The sequence below is a fragment of the Maniola hyperantus genome, chromosome 17, assembly GCF_902806685.2.
Source record: "Maniola hyperantus chromosome 17, iAphHyp1.2, whole genome shotgun sequence".
Taxonomy (NCBI): Eukaryota; Metazoa; Arthropoda; class Insecta; order Lepidoptera; family Nymphalidae; genus Maniola; species Maniola hyperantus.
In genome coordinates, this window is record NC_048552.1 from 7,957,549 (window position 1) to 7,978,524 (window position 20,976).

Sequence of the window (20,976 nt, forward strand, 5' to 3'; positions counted from 1 at the left end):
GAAGTCGCGGGCACCATCTAGTAAAAAAGCAAGTCTAACCTTATCCAAGTGAGCACGGTCAGAGGCAGGTCCACCATGATGGTGTTGGTGAGCAGCAAGCGGTTGCCCTTGACGGTGGCGCCCTGCAGCTTGAGCCCCGTCACTGAGAACGACCACTCCATCTGTGAGTTCTCTGCCGGCGTGCCGGGGTCCGGAATAGTCACCTATTATAACAAAATTATTTAATAATATAATAATACTACAGCTGGTAACAAAGTAGAGACATCGCTAAAACGCGACCAAGGTTTTTAGTTTGCTCCTACATAGAGTCCTACATTCTTTATTAAAAATTCACACGTTTTTAGGCGATCTCTAATACTAATAGGCCTACAGATATCGGTTATTTGCAAGAGCTATCTCCTCAAAAATTATCTATAAATATATAAGATATTTTTCAGAAATTAGAGTAAGAATAAAAGTTAGTAAATGCCACACAATAAAAGAAATAGTAAGGGAATTTATTTTAAAGTGATGTACCTGTAAGTTCAGCTCTTCGAGTGACCAGGAGTTGGCCTGCGCGACGCACTGGCGCGTCGCGGTGATGTACGCCTCCGGGTTCAGCAGCCCTCCGAGCCACACGGGGATACTCTACAAGTGAACACTCTATGTTCAATCTTTTTTGTACAACTTATATCGGTATTATGAAAGCTTACATTTTTTGTTCTTGGGGTCTTCAGAATAAGAAGGGTTTAGGCCATAGTCCGCCACGCTGATCTATTGCGGATGTGCAGACTTCACATACCTTTGGGAACATTGTAGAGAAATGTCAGACAAGCTGACTTCCTCACGATATTTTCTTTCACGCAAGAGATATTTAATTGCTTATAACGCATGTATAACTCCTAAAAGTTACGAGATGCGTGCCCCGGATCGAACCTCCGATCTTCCGAATAGGAGGCAGACGTCTTAACAACGAAACAATCATCGCTTTCAGAAAAAAAATCGCGTCGCGTTTTAAAAATCACATTAACAATTTCTTAAAAATATTGATAGTTGATAGTATAAAAAGAAATTCAAAAAGTGTTGAAGGCGACGCGTGACATATAAGTCGGCTAATGATGTATCAGATCATTAAATCACCCACTGGAGCAGGTTCAAGGTCAGGAATGTTACCTGCAGCCTCTTGGCGCCCTGGTCAGCGACGGTGCGCGACACGTGCGCCAGTTGGCCGACGCGGCGCGCGAAGTCGTCCACCCACTGCTGCACCGTGCAGCCGCGCGCCACGGCGTAGCGCCGCCAGCCCGCCGGCAGCATGCCGCGCACCAGCGCGCCCACCATCGAACGCGTCTCGTTCGTCTGCTTCATCGACCCCTGCGAACCACACCTTAATATATTAGGAAGTGTATACACGACTACAAATGATCGTTACAAAAAATTTATCTTACCACCTAGGTTGAGTTTGTTCAGGGAGACGAGCTATATAGGAGCTCTCTTGCATAATACAGAAGTGTCAAAAAAGTCAAAAGTGAAAAAGAAAAATGTGACCTTCCTCTAAAAGTGGAATTTCCTTCTATAGCCTTGATAACTGATGATAAAATGATACTGACAATAATGAGTGCAAATTGCGAGGCAGCCCGTGGTGCAGTCCTAGTTACGTTATGGTATTGTCCCTGGTAGGATTCGATAGGACGAAGAAGCCTAAAGATATGGTAAAGGAGGTGAACTGACCTGGCAGATAGCGATGACGTTGCGCAGGTCGTGCAGCACCTGCTGCAGCAGCGAGGCGCCGGCCGCCACCTCGCGCTCGAAGAAACGATACAGCGGGTCCTTGATGTTCTCCACCGTGCGACGTAGGGTCTAAAGTCAAAGATAACGTTAAAAAACCGGACAAGTGCGAGTCAGACCCGCGCACCGAGGGCTCCGTAGCTTGAGAGGAAATATTATTATATATAAGTAAATAGTTATTTGGTTAAATTAATCTGCCGTCGCAAACACAAATACCTTTTATTTGGGACCGCAAAACAGACCACAAAACAACAAAAAAAACGCAAAAAATTCTTTATAAATGGTTGTCATGACAAAATAACACTACCAATAATCAACATTTGAATTATTATGAATAGTTTATTATTAAAAAATAAAAACAATAGTAAAACATGAATTTCATACGAATTTTTGAATTTAAATGCAGGTCAAAAGACCACAAGACTAAGCTAAACCAAAAGACTATTTGACTAGTTATAATTTACTAGATACTTACCGGTAGTTCCTGCGGTAACAGCTGTAACCAACTGGTAGCGGTTTGGTGCAGCGTCTTCATCCAGGCCGGCCTTCCGTCGCCTACCACTACAATGGAATCTGAACCAAGAGAATAGAATAGAATATATTTTTATTCAATTAAACTTTTACAAGTGCTTTTGAATCGTCAACTAAATTTATCACTGGTCCATAATGCTGTTCGTACCGAGAAGAACCAACAAGAAACTCGGCGGTTGCTCTTTTCAAGTGATCAATTTACATTATTATACCATACTGTACAAGCAATTGCAGCCCCGTGCATTGCTGGTGCGAGTCAAATCCAAGCTTTTTTATCATTTACATAGTCTTCGAATGTATTATTGAAGGTAGTGGCGGTCTCCACTCTCCACATACAGAAACTAGATGTCTTCAATTTGCTATTGAAGTAGTATTTCTACTTCTCTACTAACAAGATTTTTTTATTCAAATAAAATTTTTCAAGTACTTTTGAATCGACAAAAGAATCTACCACTGCTTCGGAATACCATTCCTACTCAGTGGTTGCTCTTATCAAATGTTTACGATAGTATAGAATTGTCGCCACGTAAATGAAACATTAGAGATAGTTATTGTAAAAACAGGCGTTTGTGCATATCTAATTATCACTACCCATATTATAAATGCAATAAAAGTGTGGTTGTTTGTTGGTTTATTGGTTTGTTGGCTTGTCCTTCAATCACGTCGCAACGGAGCAACGGATCGACGTGTTTTTTTGCATGGGTATAGTTTCAGACCTGGAGAGTGTAATAGGCTACTTTTCATCCCGAAACATCAAAGAGTTCTCACGGAATTTTTAAAAACCTAAATTTACGCGTACGAAGACGTGGGCATCAGCTAGTTTATTAATGATTCTGGGGATAGTACGATAATAGAAGTATAAAATATGTAGGAATCATTTATTTGTTATTTAATGACAATGACATTGTTCTCTTTTTATAAACTAAGAAAAGAGGTTTACATATGTCACACCTCCCTTCTTAAACAATAACTTCGCTTACTATCTTAACTATATAAATCATCGATGCCAAAACGTCTTGGCGGCCCTCGTTTACGAACAGACTCGCGAGGCGCCCTGTCCACCACTGCTAACTCGGGCTGCTGGCTAGTGCTGGGCTCAGGCGCCGCGCGACCGGGCGACCAGGAGCTCGTCTCCCCGCCGCTCTCCTGCGGCCCTTCCTCGGGTACCGAGCTCAACGCCACTGCCACCATCGCGCCCCTGGACCGTCCCGCTGCTGATGGTCTATCACCAGTTTCAATGTTAATTGAATTACCGATATTTGAATTAATTTCCGAACATTTTTTTATCTGATCGACATGTCTAAATATCTCAGTTCCATCTCCAGTACGCAGCTTATAATTTGTACTCCCGCTTCTTCCTATGACATCCCCGTTTAACCATTTATTGCCTGTTCCGTAGTTTCGGTACCACACCCTACTTCCGACCTCGAACGATCTCTCAACTCCTCCCGCCGCAAACTCTTGACGTGCCTGGGCAGATCGAACTATATCCTCCCGTTCCGGCTTTAGCTTATCCAAACGCGTGCGTAATGACCTGCCTTGTAACAGTTTGGCTGGGCTTTCTCCTGTCGTGCTATGCTCGGTATTCCGGTATAATAATAGAAAACGACATAACGCTGTGTCTACGTCTACCCCCTGTATAAGAGCTTTCTTTATTACTCTTTTACAAATCTTAACCGCATTTTCCGCAGCACCATTAGACGAAGGATGATACGGCGCTGAAAAAATTTGTTCAATCCCGTTCTGACTTAGAAAAGTTCCAAACTCCACGCTTTGAAACGAAGCAAAATTATCACTAACTAACTGCTTTGGAAGACCAAATCTAGCAAAAATATCTCTTAATTTATTAATTACAGTTTTCGCTGTGATGGAACCCATCTTTACCACCTCAATCCATTTGGAACTAGAATCGACTACCACCATATAAGTAACCCCCGCTATAGGTCCCAAGCAATCGATATGCAGTCTTGTCCACGGGCGACTCGGCCACGGCCACATGTGCGGTGCGTGCGCCGGCGGCGCGTCGGCCACTGCGGCGCAAACCTCGCACGCGCGGCACATCGCCTCCAACGCTTCATCAATTCCCGGAAACCATACGTAGCTCCTCGCTAATGCCTTAGTTTTAACTATCCCCATGTGCGAGTCATGAAGTTCCTTCAACACTTTATCTCGGCACTCAACGGGTATTATGACCCTATGACCCCACATGAGACATCCTAGTTCGCTATATAACTCCTTCCTACGATTGAAAAATGGCCGTAATTCTTTTATTTCTACCTCCGTGGGCCAACCGTCCCTAATGTAACTTAATACTCGTCCCATGATGGGATCTCGGCAAGTAAATTTTTTTAATTCTTTATAATCAAGTAATAAAGCTTCTGAAGCAAAATGTAAATACGTTTGCTCGGGACATTCGCTCATTTGAGATTCACTATTTTCTCTATGAGCTTGTATCATCCTTGACAAACAATCAGCTGTATTTTTATCAGTACTTACATATTCAATTGAAAAATCATATGCCGACAAAATTAACGCCCATCTCTGAAGCCTGCTAGCTGTCATGTTTGGAATACCTGACTCAGCCCCAAAAATGCTCACTACACTAGCGGCACGCTATGATGGCCGGTTTGACACATTACAATAGTGATGTGGAATGTCAATTTATTCTCGAACAAAAAACAATTAAGTTTTGTTTTTGTACCTGATTAAATAGGTTTAATAAAACAAAAATGTATATGTTTATTTAATTTATTTGAACGAACTGAATATTTGAACGAAAATGAATATACATACTTTATATGCACACAAGAAACATATGAATACAAAAGATACCGAAAAAGGTGCCACAAAAGGCCATAATTAATCAGATTCGTCCATACTACTATTTTCACTGTCGTCACTGCTATCATCACATACATTAATAATTATATGTTCGTTTTCTATAATATTATCTATTTTCACATCTCTTTCATAATCTTCCCTTATTAATTTAACAGTTCTATTCACAACCTTTTCCCAGTCTCCTTTAGTCACATGTTCACAAGCTTCTTCTAATAATTTTAGCATTTTTTTTGTGGTAAATGGGGGTTCTGTATTGTGTCTTGCAGCATATCCCTTAATTTGAGCCCACACCAACTCAATCGCATTATACTCACAATGGTAAGGCGGTAACCGTATAACTCTGTGCCCATGTTCTAATGCTATTTCGTCAATGACGTATCGGATCTTGGTTGGTTTGTTTTCTTTTAAAAGACGTACTAATTCCGCTTTTAACATATTCATGTTTGCATCTACGCCATTTTTACGAAGCCATGCGACGATATCAGCTTTCTTTTGGGATTGGGCAGGTGGCTTGTCAATTTGCATCGAGTGGTATGGGGCGTTGTCCATAATTATAATAGATGGTTCAGGGAGGCTACACAACATTGAGGTAAACCATTCAGTAAACTTTTCTCCATTCATGTCTTCATGATAGTCTCCAGTGGTTTTTGACGCAAAAGCCATGAGAGAACCTTCGACAAACCCGTTGATGGTTCCGGCGTGACAAATTATAAGTCGCGATCCTTTTCCTACAGGAACTTTGGAAGTAGATGCTGCTGTGTCATCGTTCCAAGAACGGCCTACAGTATGGTTAGCATTAAGCCATGTTTCATCCAAGAACACAACATTTTGCCAATTTTTGATTTCTTTCACTTGCCGTAAAAAAGTATACCTTGCCATCGCTATATCAAATCTTTCCATCAATATTTTGCGTTTGTTACATTTTTTGTATCGAAATCCAATGGTCTTCAAAATCTTCGTTAAAGAACTTTCCCCACCGAAGAATAATCCAGCTTCCTTCAGTGAATGCACCAACTTTTTTCTTGTTGGATACTCCTTCTGTAAATAGTAGCCGTAAACATGTCTTCGGATAGCATCGGCATCAAAGCTATCGATGCCTACGACTGGTTTTGCTCGTTTTCTCTTTTTTGGTGTGTGAAGTTTATTTTCTTCTGTGCCAGTCTCGCCATATTTTTTTTTAGTTATCCGTCTAACAGTTCGTTGTCCAATATTAAGCGCATCAGCTACGCGTTCAACCACTGACGTTATAGGTAAAATTGGCCCTCCATTTTGAGCTTCACGATCGAAATAGTTACGAAGGCGTATTAGGAACTCACGTGTCTGACTATTTAGAACAGTTCTCTGCGTACGTTCGGTCATATCGACGAAATCCACAACAAAGGGCTTGAACAGAGTCCAAATTAACGAGCAAGGGTCAACAGTAATGCAGTATCAATATTTGAAATCCAAAGCCAGGTCAAAACTATATCACAATCGCATTGCACTGACAGTTTATACTTTTCGAAGCAACGTCAATTCGAAACTGCTTTGTTTTGCATTGAGCATTGACGCGAGTTTGCCGGAGGTAGTAGTTGTGCTAGCCAGCGATCCTATGTGACGATCGTATTAGATTCCATTTTTAAAAATTTATTGATATTTTTTTGCGATTTCAGAGGTTTGTCCACATAGTGAAAATTGTTCATATTCACAAGTACATTCACCCCTTAAATGGTGCAAACTGATTTTTCTACACTTGTATACATTTAAGAAATCAATTTAATAAATAAATTTTGAGTCCTAAACCTAAAACTACATTCGATAAAATTTATGAATCTCTGCACATCACTATCGTCAATAAAGTAATACAATTATTTCCTTCAAAGTCGTTATCAATTAATACGGAACTTCATGAGCGGACAAACGTCAAACCGGCCATCATAGCGTGCCGCTAGTTTAAAGGCTTGTGGTCCGTTCGTAATATAAATCGGCGCCCATACAAGTATTGGTGAAACTTTTTAACGGCAAAAATAATTGCAAGAGCCTCCTTTTGAATCTGACTATAATTTATTTCCGCTGCCGACAGCGATCGGGAGGCATAAGCGACCGGTCGCTCGCCCCCGCCGATGTCTGCGCCTCGCTGCGCTAACACCGCGCCTATCCCAAGCGCACTCGCATCACATGTCAATATAACCGGCTTATTTACATCGTAATGCGCTAAAACCGCAGAGCTCGCCAGTAATCTTTTAACCTTATTGAATGAATTCCTTTCTTCTATCCCCCAATACCAACTATGATTTTTCTTTAGTAAATTATATAATGGTGATAAATTACTACTTAAATTCCTGACAAAACGACCGTAAAAATTGACCATCCCTAAAAATGATCTTAATTCGGAAATATCTTTTGGCTCCGTTAAATTTAAAATAGGCTTGACTTTATCTGGGTCAACTCGAATACCTCTATCCTCTATTACATACCCTAAATAGGTTATTTGACTTTCGAAAAATGCACATTTTTCTTTTTTAATTTTAAAACCGCAATCCTTCAGCCTAGTAAGTACTCTCTTCAATGTATCCTTATGCTCATCAAGTGAAGAGTTTGCGATTAATATGTCATCTAAGAAAGTTACCACATTCGGAATATCTTTAAACAAATTTATCATTATCCTTTGAAATATGCCCGGACTTGAAGCTAACCCAAACACTAATCTATTGTAACGGAACAGACCCCGGTGAGTATTTATCACCGTAAATTCTTTTGACTTATTATCTAACTCGATCTGGTTATACGCTTGTGAAAGATCGATTTTACTGAAATACTGACAACCGTTCAAATTGGCCAGTAGATCTTCTATTTTAGGAACTGGATATTTATCAACCGATAAAAAACGATTCAACGTAGCCTTATAATCGGCACATACCCTAATGGCACCGTTAGGTTTGTTCACAATTACAAGCGGGGTGGCCCAGTCCGACGTGTCAACCGGTTCGATGACACCGGCGCGCAGCATCGCGTCCAGCTCGGCGTCCACGCGCTCCCGAAGCGCATAGGCGAGGGGGCGCGCACGACAGAACACGGGCACGGCGCCCTCCCGCACGTGCAGCGTGGCGCGCCCGCCCGTGTAGCGCCCGAGCCCGCCGTCGATTAACTCACTAAACCTGGAAAATATTTCCTCCACGTATCTATTCTTAACAAACTCCTGTACTCGCAAATTATTAATTTTGCACTTAGGCACGTCAATGTTTAATTCCGCTAACCATTGACGCCCTAATAATGACGTCGTCCCATTATCGATGACATATAAATCTAAAACCTTCATGCGATCTTTATACCTCACTTTAATTGAGATATACCCTAGAGGTTTAATTTTTGTGCCATCATAAAAAGTTAACGTTAACCGACACGATCTTAACGGTAGGTATTTGTACCTTTCAATATACGTCTGCTTGCTTATACATGACAATGCAGAACCAGTATCAATTTCCATAACCAAAGGCTTCTCGTCTAGTAATACTATTATGCTAACCGGCCTATAGTCCCTTAGCGACATCTGATAAGCAGTTTCTTCTTCGTTGACGTCGTCCGAACCGACCGACTCCATCCAAGCCGGGTCTTCGTCCCGCCAGTGGTTCGTGCCCGCCGTGTTCGGGCCCCTCGATGCAATGCCCGCACCCTGATTTCTACGCTGTGCTCCTGCTCCCCAACGCATTCCGTAGCTGCGACCGCCGCGCCGCGATCGGTTATAGCCCCTGGCAGCATTTTGCCCTACAGATCCTGCTCCTGGGTCATCAGGACATAGTCGTCGCAAATGCCCGATCCGTCGGCATCGGCTGCACTCAAAAAACTTATAAGGACAGTCATCTTTACCATGCCGCTGATCCCCGCATCGATCGCATGCACTAATTCGAAAACGATGTAATGATTTTGATGAAGTTCCGCTGACACTCGCAGCTGCTTCTCGTAGCGTCTCTCCCGTCTTCCCTGGTTCCGATTTTGGTCTGCTGATACCTATTCCGACTTCCACTGCAAGTGCGTTTTTCTCCGCGGCTTCGAATGTCGTAGCCAACCTGACTGCGCGATTAAAATCTAAAGTCTCTTCGGCAAAGAGTCTTTGACGAATGACTTCACTCTGTAAGCCGCACACTAACTGATCTCGCAAATTTTCGCTGAGATTATTTCCAAACTCACAAAAACGTGATAGTTCCTTCAGTTCTGCGACATATTGTGAGACCGAAGTTGATTCTTGCTGACGATACTGCCTAAATCGAAAACGCTCAGCCAATATTGATGGTTTTGGTTGTAAATGTTCTCCCACTATCTTCACTAACTCGGCAAAAGTTTTATCACCTGGTCTAACCGGGCTACAGAGGTTTACCATCAGCTCGTACGCCCTCTCCCCGACCATCGATATCATAGTAGGTACCCTTAAGGCCTCCCACTCACGACATCGAATTCCCCTAATTTCCTGGGAGAAACCATCTTCACTTTATTTTCCATCCAGTCGCCACTATAAAATATGTAGGAATCATTTATTTGTTATTTAATGACAATGACATTGTTCTCTTTTTATAAACTAAGAAAAGAGGTTTACATATGTCACAAGAAGTTTGATATTAAAGGATGCGGAAGAGAGTTTGTGCAGTTTTATTTGAATGGAAAATTGTAACAGGTGGGGGTCTTACTGGGATCGTGGTCTTGACTCGCGGCATTGTACGCCAGTTCCTCTTCATCCTCAAGTTGCTGCATCTTCAGCAGCTTGGATACCAGATCGCTGCCTTGGGTTGTTAGGAGAACCTGTGATATGAAAACAGCACATGAAAATATTTCTTAAATCTTACTTACAGTGCGCTATCTTGGCGCGTGGCGAAAAACGGAACTAACGTTGCCGTCAAGTGTCCCCTTTGTTCTTGTTTGAAATAGCCTTTGTTCTCCAACAGCGCCCCCCTTTCAATGTCATTCAAGAAAAACCTTAAAACAATTTGAGCTAGTAAGATGTAATGTTACCTTTTCAGCGTTGTTGGGCAGTCCCAACCACGACGGAGTCTGTCTGTCAGACAGCTCTTCTATCCACTTGAGGAAGTGGTCACGTCTGTTGCCGTCTGGCATCGTGATGTGGCGCTGGTTTCCAGAGGCCTGCCACAATTTAAAACTATTTAATTGCCATTTTACTTTATGACATTATTAAATATTTTGTGGTAACTTAAATTATACTGTAAAATCGAAGAAAAAACTTTAGCGTTTTAATTATCGCGAGTGATACCACCATACGTGTTTGTCGGAGTATGCCCGACTTGTTTCGATCTAATCCGGGGTTCTTTTTTAATGGGTAGTGTGACGTTGTAAATTTTGAACTACTAACTAGCGTCTCGCTTTTAATAAAAATCTATTTTGTTCAAAGTATGTTGGTGCCACCTAGCATCAAGGTGCAGAACTACGCGTGGGTCGATGTTCAGAGTTCATTCGAGCCACAATAGATGGCGTTTGCTTCGTTGTCAATTGTCGTAAAAATAAAACAAAATAATTAAATAAAACCATAATATCATTTGTTTATTGTTAAGTCATTAACAAAACGGTTCTTATAATATATCCTTAGGTTCCGCAAATATTCAAAAATGAATTGGCTTTATGATCAAACTAACTGAGAGCGGCCACACTCGGGTTGCGTCTGGCAACACCGATTGGTGAGATTTAGAATTTTTCTGGAGTCAACATGTGAAGACGAATTTTTTCGTTCCAGGAAAATCTCACTCTCTTTCGCCCATGGCTTCGCCTGGGAAAATACAATTGTTATAAATTTAGTCATCCTAACGTATTTCAATATTTCATCAGTTATGGTGAGTGAAAAATCAAGTAATGTGGATTCGACAAAATGGCGGTTTGGTTAGAGAAAATCCTAATTTCATGATTTCCTTTCAGTTCCAGTTATTTTACTTTCCCAAATAAATGAGGATAATGGGTTGTGGGTGGATTCCTGAAAACCATTGGTGGCCAGGAGTTCAATAGGTGAGTTGTGTTTGATCGGAAAATTCCACGTGTCGAAATTTTCACACAGCACAAATTATAACCTTGTTTTTCTTTGTTGCAGGGTTTCCGATTATTTTCGTTTTCGTTTTTCCGTATTTATTTCTTTTCGTTTCTTTTGCGTTTTGCAATTTACGTTTTACGGTTTTGCACATTCACGTTGGCAACTTAATTCTATGGATAAGACTTGGTGAAAATCTTTGTAATGAAACATTTCGGTTGTGAAGAATCAAGTTAAATCGAGTTTTGGGAGCTTGGCCGATGCCGTCCAGCTACCTTGCAGTCTTCGCACCTACACGTAAGCGAATGTTTGTATCCTGGAACAGTTTAGTGAACCTTCTTAGTGTATGTGTACAGTAAGAACCTTGTCTTTACTACTGAGCTTTTATTTTGAAACAATTTTATGAATTTTACTGTGTCATTGTCTATTCCATGCCAATGGCATCTTAAATTTAAAACATAGATTTTATGTACTATCTACCTAAGGCATTCTAATGTATCTAAATTAAGTCTTGGCATTAAGCTAGAATAACTAAGCATTATTAGCCATCATTATGTATTAAGCGACCCCGGTAAAAGTTACATTAAAAACAATTTTGCCTAACATCTAGCAAATTTCATTTATAACACCTCATATACATTACAAGGGAGTCGACGGCTAGCTTCTATTCTTTACTAGGTAGATAGATCAAGTAAAGTAAATTTTTTTTTTCTCTAATCTTTGTAAGGTGGTAGATTATTCCGTATCCGGGTATATTTCCATTCCGCCCAATTTACCTCCCTTACAGTAGGAGACTGCAGTCCCCTTGGCGCTGAGTCGCGAACAGAGGTCTATTGAAAAAGGACCCTGGACGGGTTCGAAACTAGTCGAACATATTCTACTTATTTATATTTATAAAAAAAACTTTTGAACCTAAACAACTTCACAGGTTCGACACAAATCCACAAGTTAATTGCGTTTACTGAATGTTAGGCTGCAACGCTTCAACGCTAGGTCGTAAGAAGAGTCGCTATTTATTTAAACGTCTTGGCGAAGTGATTCTTCTGTACCACAATGACCCCATTAAGTATTCTGTGGCATGAGTGAAAAGAACAGAAGTAACAATCAACTTACTCCATCCACGTTAGCCACAAGAGCGAAGTCAGCCTCGAAAGACCTCGGAGTGAAGAGTTTGCATAGGAAGGAGTGCAGCAAGCGCTGGTCGAACAAGTTGTCGATCTTGCCTCCGTAGATGCACTGAGACAGCAGCGTCACCAGCGCCTCCCACGGCACCTTCTCTGGAGGCAAGTTGGTACGACCCTGGGAAATATTAACGATTTTGTTTTATAATCAAAGATATTATAAAATTCCAGATATAGGCAAGGCTCATACTATAATATCATAAATACGAAAGTGGGTCTGTATGATAACCTTGCACGGCCCGTCCGATTTAACCGATTTTGACGAAAGGTACAGAGCACCAATCACACAGCTATGTCCTTCCAGGATGCACAGGGCATCCGGAAAGGATATAGGCTACTTTTTATCCCGGAAAATCAAATAATTCTTAGCAAGTTTCCTACCATGGCAGTGGCATCGATCCATGTATCGAGCGTGTCGCAAGCCACACGTAAATCGCTCTCGTTGAACTCGTAATACTTGGCCCAGCCTAAGGGTACGTAGCGTAGGCGTTCTTGCACGATACCTGCAGAATAGATATTAATTTATTGGGATATTTATCATATTGGGATTATGTTTTATTAGATAAAACATGATCCTGTTATGAATATAAAAAGTAAATAAATAAATTATTTATTGATCAAAAACATAGGTACAAGCACATCTGCTGCTGCATATTTAGAAGTACAATACATACTTATAATAACATACCAATTTGTTAAGTATACAGAAATACCGACTGTCCATAAATTATGTGTATAAGCCACATATAGAACTTACCATGGAACCACGCCAGTAGGAAGTAAAGTCTAGCGCGTTCGGATGGTTGTTTCATCATTCGGGCTGCTGGCACCTGATAAGGAAAAGAAAATTTAGAATCAACATATTTTGGGTGTAAGATTTAAAAAAATAACTCATTGAAATTGGCGTTTTATCGAATACTAGCGGATACCCGACGTGTGCTATTACGCTAAAAAGAATGTGCCTAATGCATTGTTTTAGTGGTCTGAAACCATCTTTGCATTATTGCCTTTTTATGAAATCGGTTTGGGGCACATCGGTTGGTTTCAAAGTCTATAACGACGGACACAGGTAGAAACATTGTTGTCTTTTATATAAGTATATTACTAGCTGTCCCGGCGAACTTCGTACCGCCTAGCAGTCAGGATTTTTTAAATTTTTCTCTCCGTAAGAACCATCCCCGTACTTCAAGGAATATTATGAAAAAAGAATTAGCGAAATCGGTTCAGCTGTTCTCGAGATTTGCGATCAGCAACACATTCAGCGATTCATTTTTATATATAGAGATTATTAAGATGTTTAGAGCAGCTAAAAAACGATATCTGACTGTGACACAATTTAATAGTTTTACAGATCCACGTTCCATGCTCCACGATCCTGGATTGTCCGGTGTAGACCTAACTGTTCGCAGTATTGGATACTCACGGTCGCGAAGGTTCTGAGCAGATTGGCGCGGATGCCAGGCGGAGGCTCGAAGACCAGCACGCGGCCGGCGCGTAGCAAGTTGACGGGCAGCTTGGGGCTGATTTCCGTGGTGAGGAAGAGGCGGAAGTTGGGGTGCGGCTGCAGCGAGTGCAGCTTCTTCTCCAGCTGCACCAGCCACACTGGCGCCAGGTGGACGTTCTTCAGCATCACCCATCTGATTACATATTTCTAGGTTATTTCTATGCCACACCTCGAAAATACGTCATCGTCGATATATTATCTGTCAAGTTCACCGAAAAGTCGTCAAAGAATTCGAAGTCAACACAATAGAAGGGATTTTACAACCATGTAAGGTAGATTTCAAGGAAACTATTTTTCGATTCGCATTCACAATAGTATGCGCTTAGAATACAAGTGTATGAAGACTAGAAGATACCATACTATAAACACTTATACATGGTGCCTTCTAGACAATAAAGTTATTGCGCTTCAACTTAGAACTTCATCAATATCATTGAACCAACAAAAAACATTAAGCCAACAAATTCTTGAAAGACCGGCAACGCATTGGTGGTTCCTCTGGTACCGCAAATGTTCATGGGCGGCGGTAATCACTTAACATCAGGTGACCCACCTGATAGTTTGCTCGCCATTATTATTTTTAAAAAAGCTGAAATAGATATGAAGCTTGCTAAATGCAAGGTTTTTTGAATACGACTAAAAGGATTTGACGAACTTAGTGTCTTCATTTAAATTACGCGTTATTCCCTTTTTGAGCAGTGCGCTGTAAGTCAATGATGATCATAAAAATATAATAACACGGCAATCATGTTTTTCTTTATAGAACGAAAAATGTACATTCACGTCTGAACATTGGGTGAAAATCAGTACCCGTATTATAAATGTGAAAGTGTGTTTGTTTGTTGGTTTATTGGTTTGTTGTTTTGTCCTTCAATTACGTCGCAACGGAGCAACGGATCGACGTGATTTTTTGCATGGGTATAGTTGAAGGCCTGGAGAGTGACATAGGCTACTTTTTATCCCGGGAAATCAAAGAGTTCCCACGGGATTTGTAAAAAACCTAAATCCACACGTACGAAGTCGCGGGCATCAGCTAGTTTTAAATAAATTTGTAACATACGGGTAATTTTATTGGAATAAAGTATAATTGGTACGTACCTTCCAGTTTTACAAGCCGTATTGATGGCGCGTTCCGCCTGGTTAAATCCTTCCGCTGACCCGATAGCGATACTCGAAAGTGGCTTGTTCAACTCGGTTGCCATATCGTCCACGCGACCTTTATAATGATTAATTTTTACTACTATTCACAATCAAAATCTATATAAATAAAATTTAATCACCGAAATTTATGTACGCGTATAACTTCCGAACAACTGCACCAAATTGGATAATTCTTTTTTTTATGTGTTCGTTATTGTCAAGACAAGGTTTGTATGATTTTTTTTTTTGAAAATCCACAGGAAAAGACTCGCGGGCAACAGCTAGTAGTATTTCCATATCCATGTAGTATGGATACGAAAATAATTGCGTCAGTGTTCTTACCGCTAGCGTCATATCCGGGTACGGAGCACAGCAGCGCCGGCGTGGTGGCATTCAGCTGAGTCTCCGTGATGCTGGACAGCTCCAGCTCCGTCTCCGCCTTGGCCATGAAGCCGGGCCCGAGCACTGAGGCTACGAGCTGCGTCGCCGCGGCTATCACGCGATCGGGCCTGAACGCCTGTTGAAAACGTTAACTTGTTGATTTCGTACTGATTTCATAACCAATAAAAATAACCGCAATTCCGAAAAACGCTTTAAACTTTACGTTAAAAATATTCAAAAAGATAAATAAAGAACAGACCGTATTTAGAAAATATTGGCTTCTTTATTCTTTTGACGGAAATATTTTATATACCTTCTAGCTTTACAGTCATCTATACTAATATTATAAAGAGGTAAAGTTTGTAAGTTTGTTTGTGTGAAGTAACCTCTGAAACTACTGAACCGATTTCGGAAATTCTTTTAACATAGGCTATATTTTATTTACAAAAAGTTAGAGATTCCTACGAAAATCGGGCGGGTCGCTAGTATTCTATAATTACCAGATTACTCATATTCTAAAACCAAAGATTTATTCAATCCAGGGATAAAATGCGAAACTTTGCTCTGCTACAATGTACCTGCTGCAACATAGGAAAACTTAGGGGCTTGTTTTTGAGCATCTGACGAGGTTCTTACTGGTTCTCGGCAGTAAAGGCATTGTCAACCAGTGGCAGAGTCACTTACTGCCGTACTCAGAGTCGTTTAATCGTTATTTAAGTTCAGTTAAAACGAGACAGAGATATATCTCTCACAAATCTGTCTTGCTTTAACTCAATCTTAAGTAAAGATTAGCGACTTTTGCGGCTGTTAATTATTGAAAAGTAACAAAAAAAAATATCTATTTTACCTGTATGAGTAATAGGCGATGCATAGCGAGCGTGTGCGGTTTGGGCGGTGCGGAGGGTTCGCCGTCCCACAGCGTCGGCACGCACTGCTCGGGCGCGGCCTGCGCCAGCCAAGCTGACAGCTCGGGCAGCGACGCCGCCTTATCCAGCAAGCGACGGAATGACGTCAACCTGACAATTAATATAGAACATTCTAGCACACTTCATTCTATAGTATGAGATTAAGAAGGCACAGACAAGAATGAAAGGATAAAGGTTGTTTTTAAGAAACAAGAATAGAATAGAATGTTTTTTTATTCATGTAAACTTTTTACAAGTACTTATGAGTCAGGTAGTTTTAATTTACCACTGCTTTAGCAATAAGACTTAGGATGAGATCTATAGAGCGCACTCTGACTCTGCTTAGACTTAAGACAGAGATAAAACGAGACAGATGTATATCTCTCACATAAATCTGTCTCGTTGTAACTCAATCTTAAGTCTGAGCAAAATCAAAGTGCGCTCTATAGATCTCAGCCTTAGCCTTTGCACTATTGTATAGTTTCTTTTATAGTTTGATTAAGGAGGAAGCACTGACAAGAAAGATAGCATAAAAAGGGAAAATGAAAGGGTCACTCTATGGCCAGTGAGTACAGTTACTCAAATAATCGCGGTCTTCCATCTATTCCTACGTTCTCAGAACGAGAGGGACTGAGGGGGCCACGCTAGTTGCATATCTGGACATATCTGTGCTTAGTATGTTTTAAAAGTGCTCTTTGAGATAGTACATAAGCTTTTATTGTAGTCGTTATAACATACCGGGAGCTCAATCTAGCAGCCGCTTCATGCTGCTGGTTCGTCAGAGACTCGAGTGTCGGCGTGGATGCCACATGACCCTCGCGTCCACGTAGGAACACTCCAAACTGCTGGTCCAGAGTGTCTTCGGCACCGGTGCCCTTCAGCTGGATACGGCATAGCAGCAATGCGAACGTTAGTCTGTCCGTGTGGAGCATACCACGCGCTACACGCTCGTATACCGCCTGAAAAAATATTGACGTTTTCGTACAAGAAGGCTGTCTCCACTTGGTAACGTGACGAGAAAAATATATAGTGCGCGACAGGTGAGATGGCAATCGGGATATGAGGCGAGGGGACGCCGCATATGCCCCGCACATCACCCGCGCTATCCCTCACCAGGTTAGCGCGGGTGTACGGGGCGTTCCCACCCCGATTGCGCCCCTTCAACGGCACTTATGAGAAAGTGTGAACGCGTAAAAAGTGGCGTTTAATAAAAAGTTAGGCCGCAGCGCTGTGCTATCTGAATTGCAATTTTTTATTTTTTTTATTCGTTATAGGCGCACGCTTGACCACGATCACACCTGATGGGAAGTGATGATGTGACGCGTTTGCGTAGAAGGTGCCTATTCACTACACACCTATCTTGTGTGAGTGTCACACTCTTGTAACACAAGTCACTATTGATTGAAACGTCTTTGCAGAATGAGCCTTCTTCACAGGAGAGGCTATTCAATAGTACTTCGAAGGTACTATTGAATACCTCTCCTGTGGTACATGGCATTAAATTTTTAAAGAAAAATCGCTATCTTTTCATCAAATAACTCTTTTGTCTTTTGTAAAATAAAATATCCAGCAAATAATGGTTTTACCAGCCTATTCTAATATCTATATATTATATATAAAAGGAAAAGGTGACTGACTGACTGATTGATTGACTGACTGACTGACTGACTGACTGATCTATCAACGCACAGCTCAAACTACTGGACGGATCGGCCTGAAATTTGGTATGCAGATAGCTATTACGACGTAGGCATCCGCTAAGAAAGTATTTTTTGAAAATTCAACCCGAAGCGGACGAAGTCGCGAGCATAAGCTAGTCGTAAAATAAATCATCAAATCAGGATTATCTAAATTAAGTTATAAATACTAAGAGTGGAAAGTCAGCTTACAGTGAATAGTTCTTCAGTGATGGTTATCAGCCTAGCGGTGTAGTCGGTGACGCCGTTCAGGCCGGGGCACACGAGGACCGTGCTGAAGATGTCGAGGAACATCTTGAGAGAGTACTGGTACAGGAAGTGCACTTGGTGAAGAGCTTCCATTGTGAAATAGATGCTACTGCATGCCTGGAAACAAAATCGTTTTCATTATTGTTGCTTTACTCACGTGTTTAGTCGACGTTAGCCCGACTAGTTTCTAGTTTTAGTTTAGTTAGAAACTAGTCGGGCTAACGTCGACTAAGCACGTGAGTAAAGCCGGTGTGTGATATATGTATAATGGAAATCACTCACGATAGTTTAAACGCTAAATTGTTTGCATTATTGATTAAATTCGTAAAAAAAATTATTATGTACCTCAGAAATTTTTTAGGCGTATTAACCATGTCAATTATCTTCGAAACAGGCATAAGAAAATAGTACAATAATACCCCAAAAGGTGGGATATGAAACAACCTTCACGATTTTATTACAAGGAGCAGTTTAAAGTGACGTGCTTTGTATGGGACATTCGGTTTTAAAGTCTGTATCCTTAAGCTATTGAGGGATCCTTTTCGGGCCACCTACTTGAAAACAGGTCATCATATTTTTGAAATCGTGTATTTTTTCTGTGGATATATATATCTTCTTTTGTGTAATATATTATGTAAATTGTAAATAAAAAAATATCACCGCACGATACGCTATACCGCAACCCCGATGTCATAGTATTGCAACAATATCATTGACATAATTATCTTGAAACTTTACCATACCAAAGTACGATAGAGTGCATACAAAATGAGTTCTCACGCACCATTTTAGCTTGTTAAAAATATGATTTTAGACCTTATTTTAAAGGTGAACCGTACTTTTGACATGACAGTTGACACATAGAGTTAAAATGGCTCGTGAGAATTCATTTTGTACAAACTACATATACCGTATCGTTTGCATAACTTACTTGGGATAAGGGGAGGTATTGTTGACTGACGGTTTCAATTTCACCAATGACTTTGTCCGTCTCTTCGACCTGTACAAATAAATAAAAACTCAATATTGTTTGATTAAAAAAATATAGCTAAATGTGTACTTGGAGCAGAAACGCACGAGCAACTTTTGTATCCGCAACAGTTTCGTCTCCCATTCCCGCTAAAAAGTCAACACCTCAATCTAAAAAAGTCTCCCGTTGTCATGTAGCATACGTACATACTCGGTAGGAAAGGTTGCACATTAAACTTAAACTTTACAAAGACATAACGGTTTCGTAGAGAGTTGTCTATATCGTTGTGATCGGCAACGTCACAATGCATTGGTATTAGACAGAAAGAACGCGCTACAAGGCCGAAATCTCTAAACAAAGTTCGATGTACAATTTTTCCTACCGAGTACTGTACAGCGTAGACTTTATGTAAAGTCCTGAAAAATAATCTTCACTATTCGCTGGAAGAAATTTCTATTAGAATTATTATAAACTGTATCTACTTCATCAACGTTGTGTTCCTAATTTAATTTTATATTACCCAAGTGTTATATACAAGGAGAATAAATAAATAAAAATTATCATCAGGGGGTTCATTGGAAGGAAAAGTCGTGGTCTGGATTCAAGTGACGTAACTATTACATTTGCAAAAGTCACCCGTGCGCCCAAGCCCTTATGTGACAAGGACTATAATACCTTCAAACCAATATCATCGGCCTCTTTCTTAAGGGTTTCGAGTGTCGCAATGACAGAATCATCATCAAGGATTTTGCCCTTTGCGTCATTTAGTGCTTGAAGCAGGGATTTCTCTAACTGGCGAAGACGAAGATGAAACTCACCTAAAAGAAGATTAGAGTATATAACTATAATTACGTCACATGTTTAGCTTAAATATAATTATGTGAGTTTTATCACGGGTAATAAAAAGAGTTTCCACGGGATTTTTAACAACCTTAGTCCACGCGTACGAAGTCTCTGGCATCATCTAGTTTAAAGTTTGGTATAAATAGGGTTACCTTGAAGTTTAAGCAGGTCGGAGCGTTTAGTGTCAATATCAGGCCTTTCAGCCTTCAAAACTCGATGTAGGCACTGCGATTGGAGTGAAGAGCGTGTTACGGTGAAATTAACGAAAGTTACTCGAGAACACATGTCTGGAGGGAATTCGACAGTTGGGTCCCTGAAATCATGAAAAACATAAATAACACGAATCTTCTGTCAGTAAAAATGTTTTTTTTGCATGTCGATATAATCTTAATACGAGTGTATAAAAGGAAAAGGTTGACTGATCCATCAACGCACAGCTCAAACTACTGGACGGATCAGGCTGAAATTTGGCATGCAGATAGCTATTATGACGTAGGAATCCGCTAATAAAGGAATTTTGAAAATTCAATGCCTAAGGGGGTGAAATAGGGGTTTGAAATTTGTGGAGTCCACGCGGACGAAGTCGCAAGCATAAGCTAGTATTAAGTAAAGTGTTTTTTGCGTAAATATAGTTTATTATAATTAGTATAGTATATTTAGGGTCGAAATCTAACTGTTACAATAAGTTTGACTTTAGAGATTTTCGAACTAAGTTCGACATTTGACAGTTTTTAACGATTGAAAAGCCAGTCCTAGAATGAAGGGATAATTTTTATATTTATTTCTATTAGACAAACCTAGTGCTCAAGAAGATCACGAATGAGGGACTGAGATCGATGTCCTGGTCACCAAGTGTGATGAGCACACGTCCGCCAGTACGACGTAACTCTCTATTCAGTACGGGGTTCAAGATTGGGTCGTAGTTCTCAACGTCCTGTAAAACAACAGTTACGAGGTTCATAGACTTGC

At 40.7% G+C, this 20,976-nt stretch overlaps 1 protein-coding gene across 7 annotated transcripts in view; it reads right to left on the bottom strand.

Moving 5' to 3' along the window:
- Nucleotides 1-20,976, bottom strand: part of Dhc64C (dynein heavy chain, cytoplasmic) — an 80,164-nt gene that overhangs the window by 1,220 nt on the left and 57,968 nt on the right. For all 7 annotated transcript variants that reach the window (XM_069504265.1, XM_069504266.1, XM_069504262.1 and 4 more), the window contains 20 exons: nucleotides 20,805-20,941; nucleotides 20,160-20,320; nucleotides 19,840-19,982; nucleotides 19,126-19,194; nucleotides 18,138-18,311; nucleotides 16,987-17,207; nucleotides 16,191-16,359; nucleotides 15,305-15,479; nucleotides 14,921-15,038; nucleotides 13,742-13,955; nucleotides 13,076-13,148; nucleotides 12,700-12,821; nucleotides 12,251-12,436; nucleotides 10,120-10,248; nucleotides 9,798-9,909; nucleotides 2,240-2,337; nucleotides 1,708-1,836; nucleotides 1,153-1,350; nucleotides 517-627; nucleotides 40-203 (listed from right to left, as the gene is read on the bottom strand). In XM_069504265.1, the coding sequence (XP_069360366.1) occupies nucleotides 40-203; nucleotides 517-627; nucleotides 1,153-1,350; nucleotides 1,708-1,836; nucleotides 2,240-2,337; nucleotides 9,798-9,909; nucleotides 10,120-10,248; nucleotides 12,251-12,436; nucleotides 12,700-12,821; nucleotides 13,076-13,148; nucleotides 13,742-13,955; nucleotides 14,921-15,038; nucleotides 15,305-15,479; nucleotides 16,191-16,359; nucleotides 16,987-17,207; nucleotides 18,138-18,311; nucleotides 19,126-19,194; nucleotides 19,840-19,982; nucleotides 20,160-20,320; nucleotides 20,805-20,941 (2,903 nt within the window). The remainder of the gene's footprint in view (nucleotides 1-39; nucleotides 204-516; nucleotides 628-1,152; nucleotides 1,351-1,707; nucleotides 1,837-2,239; nucleotides 2,338-9,797; nucleotides 9,910-10,119; nucleotides 10,249-12,250; nucleotides 12,437-12,699; nucleotides 12,822-13,075; nucleotides 13,149-13,741; nucleotides 13,956-14,920; nucleotides 15,039-15,304; nucleotides 15,480-16,190; nucleotides 16,360-16,986; nucleotides 17,208-18,137; nucleotides 18,312-19,125; nucleotides 19,195-19,839; nucleotides 19,983-20,159; nucleotides 20,321-20,804; nucleotides 20,942-20,976) is intronic.